At 42.7% G+C, this 13802-nt stretch overlaps 1 protein-coding gene across 2 annotated transcripts in view; it reads right to left on the reverse strand.

Moving 5' to 3' along the window:
* LOC126279089 (carboxylesterase 5A-like) overlaps nt 1-13802 on the reverse strand; it is a 195142-nt gene that overhangs the window by 39481 nt on the left and 141859 nt on the right. For both annotated transcript variants that reach the window (XM_049979552.1, XM_049979553.1), the window contains exons 9-10: nt 6990-7070; nt 6805-6905 (exon numbers count right to left, since the gene is read on the reverse strand). In XM_049979552.1, coding sequence (XP_049835509.1) covers nt 6805-6905; nt 6990-7070 — 182 coding nt within the window. The remainder of the gene's footprint in view (nt 1-6804; nt 6906-6989; nt 7071-13802) is intronic.

A 13802-nucleotide genomic window follows, 5' to 3' on the forward strand; every position in this document is an offset into this window, starting at 1 on the left:
TAGAACCTAGAACTACTTAAACCTAACTAACCTAAGGACATCACACACATCCATGCCCGATGCAGGATTCGAACCTGCGACAATAGCAGTCGCGCGGTTCCTAACTGAAGCACCTAGAACCGCTCGGCCACCAAGGCCGGCCAAAGCCTAGCAGCATAGTGGCTTTTCGAGCACAGTAGATTAAAGGAAGTGCTGTTGTTTACTGGGCTACGGATGCATACTCTTAATCTCCATACATGGTTCTGTTGTCCAGTGGTGCTGTATCATAGTCACTTGACCGAGCTTTACAAAACGGTGTTTTCTCTTGTGGTACCTCAACTGTACTCAGAGCGTGGTTACCATTCGAGTATGTGCAACAACAGTCTGTCTGCAGAGTCCAACAGGAAGATCACAGATATCAAATTCTCTTAAAAAGACGTCACGAAGCAATTTTTTCAATATTAACTTCTGAGACGCCTAGGTCGGAAGGTGAGGTTCGATGATTAGGAGGTAGAAAGGACACTGAAGAAAATAAGTATTCGAATGACAGATATTTTGCTTAGTTTTGTGGATGACATGGCTGTGATAGCTCCAGATAAAAGAAATGTATAAAGAATTTTAGAAATTACGGATATAGTATAGCGGTAAGTATAAAACGGAAATTAACAGAAAAAGTCAGAAATAATCGTGTGCCACAAGGAACCAGAAGAAATAACGTCAGAATTAGAGAAACAGGATCATACAAACATTTAGGAATCTTGACAGCATAAGGGAATACGAGGAAACAAAGAAGAAATACAGCTAACAATTAGAGAAGCAAAAGAAACGTTCATCGATGAAAGGAAAAGGTTTTATTCAAAGAACATAAATAAAGTGAGGAAAAAGATTGTTAAATGCTGCATTTGGAACGCAGTACTGTGTGGCTACGAGATATGGAAAATAGGCAAAAGTGAAACCTTTGAAACATTGGAAATACGGTGCACCAGATGGGTGTTAAAGATATAGTGGATAGATAAAAGCCCAAACGAGGGAGTCGTGCAAAGAATTTGTGAAGAAAAGCCAGCTGGGAGAACAATGGAGAGAAGGAAAAACTAATGCATTGCTCATAAAATATGACCACAACCAGTTTCTTCTAAATAACAGAGGAGGGATATTACAAGGAGAAGCAGCCCGAGGATGACAACGGCTGGCATTTTTAAAAGGAGATTCACTTAATGCAGTCTCTAATTATGTAGAAATGAAGAAATAGATCCAATTACAGAAATGACTACAATCGCAATATTGAGTTCTACAGACTGAAAGATTGATAATGACGAAAAAAAGAAAAACTTAGGCAGTAGTTTTTTTTTTCTGAGAAGTGGATGAAATAAAAGGAACGTAACCTACTGGTTATATGTGAGAGGAAGGACCAAGTGAACATCGGATACTTGCAGCATCGCAAACACTCAGTTGTTTCGTAAGATTATGACTATAACGTGACAATGGAAAATTTCGAAGGAGTCGGCATTCTATTACTAGATTATTTTATTTAGTATAACACCAAAATGTTTCTCTTAACTATTTTCTTGCATTACTTATTGTGAACAGAAAATTTCACTCAGGCACCTTGGAGAAAGAATTAGTCACCACAAGCAGACACCTCGCTAATGCTTTATTAAGCTGCCACTAGTCTTGATAAGAGCTGCAATTTAGCGAGGAAGAGATGACACAACGTTCTTCAATTATGGTGTATCCAGTTGAAGCTACTCATCAACGGTCAGATCCCGCAGAGCTACCAATCTCCCGTTTCCGTTGACTACTAAGTTTTGCCCTCTGTTCCAAATAGTTCCAATGATTATCAGTTGGTTAAGATCGGGTGATTTGACTGGTAAGTTGAGATGCGATAAGGCGCCTCAGTGTCTGTCGCAACGAAATCACGCGTGCAGTCCTATGAACGCTTCTGTTCTAGTCGTGGAAGGCGGGATTTTTGACAGTGCTCTGGTCAAGAAGATGTAAACGTAAGGGCATCATTCTATCACCGAGAATGCTACACTAAAAATTCTGGTCAGTGTTCACAGTAACGTAATTGATTTTGTCCAAGTGATGGTGCAAAAAGTCCGAAAGGAAAAAAAAAGAGAGAACTCCGGCTTGGATTACACCCTCCCCAAAATGGGTAATAAACGTCCCATTTGGCCGTAACTGCAGTTGATACCTTGTATCACTAGAACAGAGTCAAAATTCTGACCCGTCGTGCGACGCTCTTCGCTTCCAGAGAGTTACTGTCAAGTTTCTGTTTGTTTGGCCAATTGAAAACATGCACCTTAGTTTCACACTCTAGAGCGATTCCGTTTCGCCATATGCCCGGCACCAAATATCCACTGCAGCCCCCGTCGCAACATTGGCATGGAAATTTGTTGTGATGGATCTATATTCACTGAAAAGTCATTCCTGTTGATTTGAGACCGTCTATCTTTGACGAGAGGTGACGTTTGTCTATGGTCCCTTGCCGGTTGCGATGTTCTGAAGACCACCGTTTTTACGTTTGTTACGTAGCTTTGAGTCGAACATTATTTTCAGAAGACGCACAGAAAAAAAAAAATATTGGTTCAAATGGCTCTAAGCACTATGGGACTTAACATCTGAGGTCATCAGTCCTCTTAGACTTAGAACTACCTAAACCTAACTAACCTTAGGACATCGCACACATCCATGCCCGAGGCAGGATTCGAACCTGTGACCGAACTGCAGGGCCTAGACCCGCTCGGCCACAACGGCCGGCTCCCACAGGTACATAAACAAATCGTGCGCTATGGTGCAAGAAAGGGACTGGACGACTTTAATGGTGGTGACTATAGTTTCGTACAGGCAACTTGTAAGGTGATGACTATAGTTTTGTACAGGCAACTTGTATCGCTGGATGTAAAGAAATGCAAAGATGTAAAAATACGCCATTGCTGGAACTGTCACTCTGAACTCCACCAGCAGAATACTGTGCTTAGAGCGCCCGGAATGAGAAAGAAATCACTACCACCAGAGTAGAAGAGTCGCCAACCAACCTACAATCAAAAAAGCTGTCAAAACTACAGGCCTCACTTGGACAGCAGCGGCAAGGCGACGAAACGTACACTGCTGTTACATATAATAACCCTCAGGGCAGGTGCCTGGGGCGTTAGCGGCCACGAGCGAGGAAAAATACCGCTGGTTGAACTTAAAACACGGTATCAAACTGAATGCAATGAATAGTAATTAAAAGTCCGGGAAACCTAATCAGATCGGCCTTCCCCAAGCACTCCACTCGCTGCTCTTCATCTCGGCAACACTACGAGCAGAAAAACGGACCCAAGTCACTGGAGAAACGCAAGATCTCACAAAGGTGGAGGTTTCTCTACTTGAATCCAAATCCACTCAACTTAAAGCTTGCAGGATCCGGTTTCCGACGAGGTCGTGCACCCTCGTGATCACAGGCCTCCGATCCGGCAGTCCATGCACGCCTCCAGTGGTCCCGGCGTGTTCTCGCACTGCGCGGACCTGGCTCCTCCTGCATCCCCAAGTGAACTGCACACGGACACGAACCAGAAGAACCACGACGTCGCTCCAAAGATAGGGCGACTCTTACTACATATCGATAACCGCCGCTGCTGCCACTAGTGGACAAGCAATGCTTGCGAAAAGAAGAAGCGCCAGTCAACACGAGAAGACGACGTCAACCAAATGATACGGTCTGGCCTCCAGCAGAGGACAGAAACCTACAAACAGTACCAACTCGAGCCGCAGCACGGCTCAGTACTGTTGATATAAGACGCCATCAAATGAAAGTGACGCATATGGGAGAGAATGTAAGTAAAATGTTTATTATTTGGAAAGTAATCGTCATAACCGTTAATGCATTTAACCCACTAAGACACTACGGTCAGTACCTTCACGGAAAGAAGTTTGCAGCTGCCTATGGATCCATGATTGTACCCAGGCGTGCAACTCTGCGTTTTAAGATAACCGACAACTACGAATGTCTTTCCTCGGGGCTCCAAAAATATTGAACTGGCATCGGGAGAGATTGCGACTGTGTGGTTGATGTGCTACGGTTTACCCGTAAAACAACTGCAGCTGAGTCGAACACCAGGCACGCCAGCTTCGGGAAAGTCAGGATGGCCTTTTTCTTTGAAAGCAAGGGCCCGTTGAATATTTGTTTCCCGAAACACGGCGGCACACTTAAAGCACTGCGGTACGTGCGCATTTCGCAAAAATTGAAGGGCGCCATCAAGTGCAAACTCACAGGAAAGCTGACGGACAGCACCATTCTCTTGCATGATAATGATAGCCCACATGCTGCCCACTTTGTTTCTGCCACTCTGTAAGAGTTTCACTGGGAAGCCCTGCCACATCTCGCGTACAGTCTCGATATCTCTCCATACGATTTGCGTATCTTTGGAGCCCCGAAGAAAGATATTCGTGGCCGTTGCTTCGCTTCGAAGGAAGAGATGTACGCCTGGGCACAATCACGGTTCCATAGGCAACAACTAACATTTTTCCATCGAGACAGTGACGGTCTTATCTCACAGTGAGATAAATGTGCTAATATTTACGGCGATTACTTTGGAAAAATTAAACAGTTTACTTACTTTTTCCCATGTGTCTCATTTCCATTTGATTGCTCCTTATATTAATGTATAGGCTATTAATTAAGATCATGGTCGGAAGAAGTCAATAACGTGTAAATTAAAGGGGGATCATTGCCGTCAACAGCAGCGGGACACTACGCGGAATCAGCGGCCTCGAGCGACCGTGTGTACCGAAACGAGATTCCAACCCGGGATGTGCTGCTTACTAACAGTTGCTTTAATCACTGCCTCGTAAGCGGGAGATCCCGTGTTCGAATCCCGCTCCGGTATACATTTTCGCTCGCCGCCGCTGATTCCGCTTAATATCCAGCTGCAGTTAACAGCTGTGATCCCGTTCAATTTACAGATAATTGAGCTGTGTGCGGTTCGCGTTGGTGCCGTTGATAGGTTGGCACCCTGTAATAGGGATAGTGGCGTCTCGTTTTCTTCTTCTGTTTACTGGCGCCACTACGTTTGCTAGCGTTGTCTGTCTACAAGTCGCAGCAGTAGCATTTATCGATATCTAGTACCCGTACTATCTTTGGAAGGACGTGAATTGTTTTCTGGGTTGGGTGTGTCGATAGTTCGGTTGGGAGCAAACAGGAGAGAGGTCCGGCAGCACTAGCACATGGCGGGACCGCTGGCGGCACGCAGGCATTACCGGATTGAGGGGCTGTAGTTGCGAGGGCGACAACCTCGTTGTCCACCGGTCCCATAAATTTGAGTTTAGTGAACATTAATCCAGTAGTGAAGCCTCCATTATTGGGATCACGCTGTTTGTTCGTGCGTTGCAGCTGCGAGGGTCGCCTTGAGATGAACAGCAGCAAGTGGAGTGTGTCGAGTTGGCAGAATCTATTAGCCACCGTCTACTGCCTGTTATTAGTTATTGAATTTTGTATTATTATTTGGTGAAGTGCAACCAGCGGTATTCTACTGCCTAGTGGCTGCTAACGCCCCAGTTACGTGCCCTGGAGGTTAGCGTATTTTTGCGACAGTGTACTTTTCCTCGTCTTGCCGATGGTGTCCACCATGACATGTAGTTCGACAGCGTCCTTGAGTGCGGTGTGGATTGTGGTTTCTTTTGTCTACCTTGGTTATAATGGTTCCTTCTGCCTTTCGATGTTTTAAACACCGGATTCTGCCTGTCACTTCGCCCTCGCTTGAATTGTTCCATCGTTGTACTGGTTATAGCACGTTACGTGGATTTGGAAAGAGGATTGATCGGCATTTAAACTGTCCCTACTTTGAGTTGCCATCCTGTTATGTGAGCATAACTCTTGGGTGCCTGTCTCACCGCTGACGCAGCTGTAGGTACTTTTCTCAGGTCGGTCCTATAAGCACTGTCTGTGGATCACTCCCTTTTTTATTTTGTCTGATTGTGGCAATTGTTTAAAAATAATATTTTGTTTAAATTATTCCTATGCTTGTGGCCTTCAGCTGACAAATAATTTGAGTTCTTCTTAACAAGGCCTTCAGCCGTCAGTGTAGCTTGAGTTACAGTCGATTATTTAAATGATCCTTTCAAAAATTATTTTGTTATTTTCAACTTGTAGTTGTCTTCTTCACTTGTAGCCGCTAATTGTTCTGAAGTATTGCTTGTGGAGTTCAGCCTACATATAATTTTTAATTCTCCCTTAATAATTGATTGTTTTCAAAAAATTATTACTTGAATAAAGTGTATGGGCTTATCAAATGTCACTGATTCGGCCCCGTCCACACCTTTTCCTGCTTTCCCCAAGTCCCACGTCTCAATTATGTTTCACAGCTGCGGATTCTGGTAGGTGTCTGTTCCTACAGACATGTCCGAAAGAACAGACTCCATGCATTCACATGCTAGATGTCAATAAATTTGTTAGCATTTACACAACATATAGTGGAAAAAGCCTCTCTAGCGGCACCTGATGGATTACAGTTTGTTGTATCTTACTCAGGTACCCACTCAAATCAAGAATTTCCAGTTTGTAGGTGAAACTTCTCTGTCAGATTCTCTCCTTTCCTGATTACGTTTGGCGTCTGTGTACTAAAGTAGTTTTGTCCCGGTAATTTGGCTGTTTGAATTATAATGTACATGAAGCAAATCTTTGCTATTAGTCACATACCGGCGTAGGAAATAATAATAAGAAAAAAAGTCGCGACTTACTTAAATAAGGAGCAAGAAAATGTGACTTGCAAGAGTATCTTTCGTATCCTAGGGAATCGGCAATGAGCCCCTTTCCTCGGAATTACAATCAGTCTTATCGTTACTTACGTCTGTAAGACTGATGGTCAAGTTGGCAGTCTTGTTTTGTCCCTGAGGCTTGAAGAAGAGCTCGCGCATTCCGCTGGAGATGACAGGGTTGTAGTCCACATCTGAAAAGTATGCCGACACCTTGTACCATGATGACAGCATAATTTAACTCTTCGTTATTTACAAGTGGTAACTCTGCTACTTACTGAATGCTTTGCGGAAATAATACTCCAGATAGAGACGGAGGCCGCCTGGTGTTGTCGTATCTGCTCCCACCTTTTCCACATCTGGAAAAAAAACCATAACAGAACAAAATAATAAACTGCTGCACCTTCTGAAGTATTTGACTAGTGTCACTGAATTTTAGATTTCTTGTCGAGAGCGACTTTGTGACAAGCTTTGGCCTTTGCTCATGGTGTTGCATAGCTCCAGAGACGTCCATGAGTTGTCAAACTACCTCATTGTAAATTTTGTTTACATAAATCTCGCTATAATTTTGTAGCGAGTGTTGAAGGAGTCGTCAGGAATTCAGATAGTAAGTCTGATGAAATATTGCGTTTTACCAATTTACATTCAGACTGATTATGAAGAAACTTGATTGTAAGGGTTAAGCTTGTTTGGGACATTAGTCGTCGCTTAGTTGTGTTACCAAGTGCAGACAGAAATCTTGGTATTGTCGACATTCGAACATGGGGTAACAACAAGTAATAGCAATCGTTGAAAGATGCTACGTCTTTTCCCACCGCATTGAAGATTTTATTCCTACGTCAGTATGGGAACGAAATGCGTACGTAGAATGAGAGTTCAGGTGAATGAGCGACTTGTCGAGGAAAATTTCGAAAAATGCACGTGTTAACAATTTGAGCCATAGGTTATATTTCTTCGTCGACAGAAGTCGTTAATTAAGAAGCGAAAATATAAAAAATGCATGTTTAATATTTGATTTTCTGTTTTGACTGTAACTAACACCATGCTACACATTACTCCGTAGACACTGCTGGTATTAACGCTATTTTTATTATCATTAGTGTAATAAAGACAAATTGCGATAATGAGGTTTGATGAGAAATACCACATTTTTAACGCTTAACTGAAATCATGTACACTAGAACATCATTTGTGTTCATGTGCTGTGAGGTGTCATCGCAAATAAGGCGACCAGATGTTATTTTCTTTCTGAGGTCATCAACGGGCAAAGAGCACAGGTAGTTCCAATTTTTAAGAAGGGTCGTCGAGCAGATGCGCAAAACTATAGGCCTATATCTCTGACATCGATCTGCTGTAGAATTTTAGAACATGTTTTTTGCTCGCGTATCATGTCATTCCTGGAAACCCAGAATCTACTCTGTAGGAATCAACATTTATTCCGGAAATATATTAGATACAGGCTCCCAGGTAGAGGCCATTTTCCTTGACTTCCGGAAGGCGTTCGATACAGTTCCGCACTGTCGCCTGATAAACAAAGTAAGAGCCTACGGAATATCAGACCAGATGTGTGGCTGGATTGAAGAGTTTTTAGCAAACAGAACACAGCATGTTGTTCTCAATTGAGAGACGTCTACAGACGATAAAGCAACCTCTGGCGTGCCACAGTGGAGTGTTATGGAACCATTGCTTTTCACAATATATATAAATGCCCTAGTAGATAATGTCGGAAGTTCCATGCGGCTTTTCGCGGATGATGCTGTAGTATACAGAGAAGTTGCAGCATTAGAAAAGTGCAGCGAAATGCAGGAAGATCTGCAGCGGATAGGCACTTGGTGCAGGGAGTGGCAACCGACCCTTAACATAGACAAATGTAATGCATTGCGAATACATAGAAAGAAGGAGCCTTTATTGTATGATTATGTGATAGCGGAACAAACACTGGTAGCATTTACTTCTGTAAAATATCTGGGAGCATGGATTTCAAGTGGAATGATCATATAAAATTAATTGTTGGTAAGGCGGATGCCAGGTTGGAGATTCATTGGGAGAGTCCATAGAAAATGTAGTCCATCAACAAAGGAGGTGGCTTACAAAACACTCGTTCGACCTATACTTGAGTATTGCTCATCGGTGTGGGATCCGTGCCAGGTCGGGTTGACAGAGGAGATAGAGAAGATCCAAAGAAGAAAGGCGCGTTTCGTCACAGGGTTATTTGGTAAGCGTGATAGCGTTACGGAGATGTTTAGCAAACTCAAGTGGCAGACTCTCCAAGAGAGGCGCTCTGCATCGCGGTGTAGCTCGCTGTCCACGTTTCGAGGGGTGCGTTTCTGGATGAGGTATCGAATATATAGCTTCCCCCTACTTATACCTGCCGAGGAGATCACGAATGTAAAATTAGAAAGATTCGAGCGTGCACGGAGGCTTTCCGGCAGTCGTTCTTCCCGCGAACCATACGCGACTGGAACCGGAAAGGGAGTTAATGACAGTGGCACATAAAGTGCCCTCCGCCACAAACCGTTGGGTGGCTTGCGGAGTATAAATGTAGATGTCGATGTAGATCCGTAACATTCGCCACCAAGTCGTTTTACTGGTGTCATACGTTCGTTGCAATCCCTAACGAAGTGTAGAGCCGAATTTTATGAAATATTTATTTACAAAGGTACCCCAGAAATTTTTTTTACAAATCATACACCGGCATGAACTTTTTAGTTCATGTGAATTCCACCCAATACAGTTACAATGGCACTAGCAGAGAAGCAGTAGCACAGGGTTTCGGTCTGAAGCGAGTTGTGAGTCGTCGAACGTCAGTGACTGTTTCATTACTCACTCCAAGAACGAAGTATAACCTCTCGTTATAGAGACATACAATTATGTGTGAGGAACGTTGGTGTTGTTGTTTCCTGGTACCACTAGCTTTACCTTCGCAGCTCCTAAACTGTTAAAATAGCAAATAAAAGGGCTCTTCGACGGTGTCTTTTCTTTCATTGATTCCATCATCACGTCAGTAGTTTCCGATTTTCCGTTGAGTTCGAATCGAAACACGTCAAAAGGAGGTACCCAGTTTCAGTGGTCCCACAAGGATCAGTACCAGGTCTGTTACACGCCTTACTCTATTAAAGTTTTACTGTACTGTTCCGTTGTAACGTCTTTTATTTAATACCAGTTTTGGTTAGAATAAACGTGGAAATAATACCTAGCCTTCAGAATTCAAAAGTACCAGTTTCCTTTCCAATACCGTGTTGATCACGCAGGAAGAACAGTAATAATATCTTAATCCGCTTATTCAGGGCAGCAGAAACATTATTTTGAAAATGTATTTTAAGTAACTCGCAATAAAAATCGTTGGTGCAGTATTTTAACAAACATCAGTTATACCAAGTTAACAACGTAGAAATCCGTTAATTGGTCATTAATATTAAAAAGAGTAAATAAATAGAAAAGAATAGATTTCTTTATTGAAATAACAATGATATAGCTTTGATCATCATCATAATACTTGAGAAGCTGAATAATTTTGGAAACAGTGCTAATTTTCTGACAGTGTTTATTTCATTTCTATGTGAATTCCTAAGTGTGCAAGCATACGTGAATGTTCTGAAATTGTTCCTGAGAGCGGTCACATAGAGCACAACACATTTTTGACATTGTTAAAACTATAGACTGTCGTTATGCCTTATCAACCCACATCTTTTGTTATAATGTATATAATCCGATAAGAACTTGGATTGTCTAAATGCTTCCGTTCACTGCTTATTTTCTGACATTATTTTTCATGCTTTCTCCAGTCCTCTTGTTGTATTGTGGGATTATTCTAAAAGCTTCTATTACTTCACGCTTTTTATTCTTAGAGCAATACAATAATTCCTGGCTATCTGGAGCATCACCCTATCAATTTAAATTTTCCCTTTTGAAGTAGGCACTAGCCCTCTCCATTTATCTCTTTCTGACCATTACATACATTTCCACCGGTAATCCCGAGAAGCTCTTACGTTTGACAGTATTTTCCAAACTATAGTTCCTATTCCCAATCTCGGAAATGGCCTCCCTCATTTCTGTAAATTCTGTCTCGTTTTTTCTAGTGTGCTGTTTGGAAGCGAGATCACATTAAACTTTCATTTCATCGTTATGTCGTTCACACTAAATAGGTTTCAATATTTCTGTTGAAGCAGGCTGTCTTTTCACTTTCATCACTTTCAAAATCTCCCTTTTTTTAATATATCAAATTTAACGCTTCTGACTTCATCTGAAACTTTTTTTGTGAATTTCTCCAAATCTCTGCCTCACAGTTAAGCACACAAAAATCCTGCTGTATCTCGTCGTTAATGATAGAGGCCTGAAATTTAGTAAATTGATCCTATTGCCTTTCTTGAATATTGGCGTGGCCTCTGCAACTTTGCATTCATTGAATACGGATCTTTCTTCGAGTAAGTGGCTGTATATGATTGTCAAGTACGGAGTGATTACTTCAGCATACTCTGAAACATACCTAATTTGCATACAATCTGGACCGAAAGAATTTCTTCAGTACTCGTAGGATATCTACTACTAAGCCACTCACGTTGGCAGCTGTTCTTGATTCGAATTCTGGAATATGTACTTAGTCTTCTTAGGTGAAAGAATTACGGAAGGCTGTGTTTAGTAACTTTGCTTTAGCAGCGCAGATGGGGTTGGGTTGTTTGGGGAAGGACACCAGACAGTGTGGTCATCGGTCTCATCGGATTTGGGAAGAACGGGGAAGGAAGTCGGTCGTGCCCTGTCAAAGGAACCATCGCGGCATTTGCCTGGAGCGATTTAGGGAAATCACGGAAAACCTAAATCAGGATGGCCGGACGCGAGATTGAACCGTCGTCCTCCCGAATGCGAAGCAGCGCAGGCATCGGTAGTATTATCATTGAAATTGATCAGACAGGACATTGACTGTGCCTCGCCGCTAGCATACTTTACATACGATGAGAATTTCTTTGGATTTTCTGCCACGTTTGGAAACATAGTTTTGTAGTGGAAACTATCATAAACATCTCGCACTGATGTCCGCGCTAAATTTCGTGCTTCTGTAAAAGTCCGACAATCCTGAGTATTTTGCGTCCCTTTAATTATGGCATGCTTTTCTCGTTGTTTCCGCAACAGCGTTCTTCCCCGTTTTGTGTACCATAGGGGATCAGCTTATTCGTTTGCTAATGTATCTGGCATAAGTAGTTCAACTGCTGTCGATGCTATTTCTTTAAATTCAAGCTACATCTGGTCAACACTTACATTTCTCTCTCAGGAGGGCGTCAAGTAAATTTTTATCTTCTTTTTTGAGAAGATATGGTTTTAGTTTACTTTGGTAGACAACCATGTGTTCAGTAATCCCTGTATCCCTTTTGATGGTCGTTATTAGATCAGGATTATTTGTCGCTTAGAGGTCAAGTTTGTTTTCACAACCGTCTGTTATGCGAATAAACACATGAACTAATTGTTGGCAATAATTTTCAGATAATGTGCTTAGCACAATTCCGGATGACGTCTCACGTGTACCATCAGATTTAAAAATATATATTCGCCAACATATCGAGGATAAATCGAAGTCATCACAACTATAATTGTGTGATTATATTAAATTTCAGCATCCAGTTGGATAAGCAAAGAAACTTTACCTGGGTTTCGGCTATAATAATGTGACCATCTTTAGAGTTGTCACAATAAAAGCACTTCGCCTGCAGACCACGAGTGGCCTACCGGGACCATCCGACCGTCGTGTCGTACTCAGTGGAGGATGCAGATAGGAGGGGCGTGGGGTCAGCACACCGCTCTCCCGGTCGTTGTGATGGTATTCTTGACCGAAGCCGCCACTATTCGCTCGAGTAGCTCCTCAGTTGCCATCACGAGGCTGAGGGCACCCCGAAAAATGGCAACAGCACATGGCGGCCTGGATGGTCACCAATCCAAGCACCGAACACGCCCGACAGCGCTTAACTTCGGTGATCTCAAGGATATCGGTGCATCCACTGGGGCAAGGCTGTTGCTTCAGAAACGTCACAACATAAAATTAAAATATGCCAGATGTTGGCCGTGTCAAACTTAAAATGTTAGTACTACAGCACACAGTCATAAGACCGCGACACTTGTACTAATGTTCTGCCACACCAACGGGCCAGACAGACAGGTGGGCCTCGGGCTCTGAGAAGTAACGGGGCGCCTCGGGCAGCGACGCAGCGAGCTCAGCTGGTGGTCGCGCGCATGCGCCGGCGGAGTGATACCGACTTAACACCAGTAAGTGTTCACTGAGATTATTATAGAAAATAGTCTATTACAATAATTCAGGACTATTAATGGCATGAAAACCGTAAGTCACTGAAGTTACCGTCCCATAATAGGCAAAAGACGTATAAAAATTGTACTGTACATAAGTATGAATAAACATTAATTGATAACATTATTTGTTACAAGAGTTGGAAATGTTACTGGCAAATAAACCATAATAACTGGAGTTACAGTTCTATGAGAGGCAAATGAGATTATACAGGGTGGTCCATTGTCAGTGACCGGGCCAAATATCTCTCGAAATAAGTATCAAACGAAAAAACTACAAAGAATTGAACTCGTCTAGCTTGAAGGGGGAAACCATACGGCGCTATGGTTGGCCCGCTAGATGGCGCTTCCATAGGTCAAAAAGATATCAACTGCGTTTTTTAAAATAGGAACCCCCATTTTTTTATTACTCGTGTAGTCCGTAAGGTAATATGTTTCTTCGCTAGGTGATAGATGGCACTGTAATAGTCACAAACGTATAAGTACGTGGTATCACGTAACATTCCGCCAGTGTGAACGGTATTTGCTTAGTGATACATTACCCGTGTTAAAATGGACCGTTTACCAATTGCAGAAAAGGTCGATATCGTGTTGATGTATGGCTATTGCGATCAAAATACCCAACGGGGGTGTGCTATGTATGCTCCTAGGTATCGTGGCCGACATCATCCAAGTATCCGGATCGTTCGCAGGGTAGTTACGTTATTTAAGAAAACAGGACCTGCAACAAATGATGATGCCCAAGTAGGTGTTTTAGCAGCTGTCGCGGCTAATCCGCACATCAGTAGGACACAAACTGA

Source organism: Schistocerca gregaria, chromosome 6, assembly GCF_023897955.1.
Source record: "Schistocerca gregaria isolate iqSchGreg1 chromosome 6, iqSchGreg1.2, whole genome shotgun sequence".
Taxonomy (NCBI): Eukaryota; Metazoa; Arthropoda; class Insecta; order Orthoptera; family Acrididae; genus Schistocerca; species Schistocerca gregaria.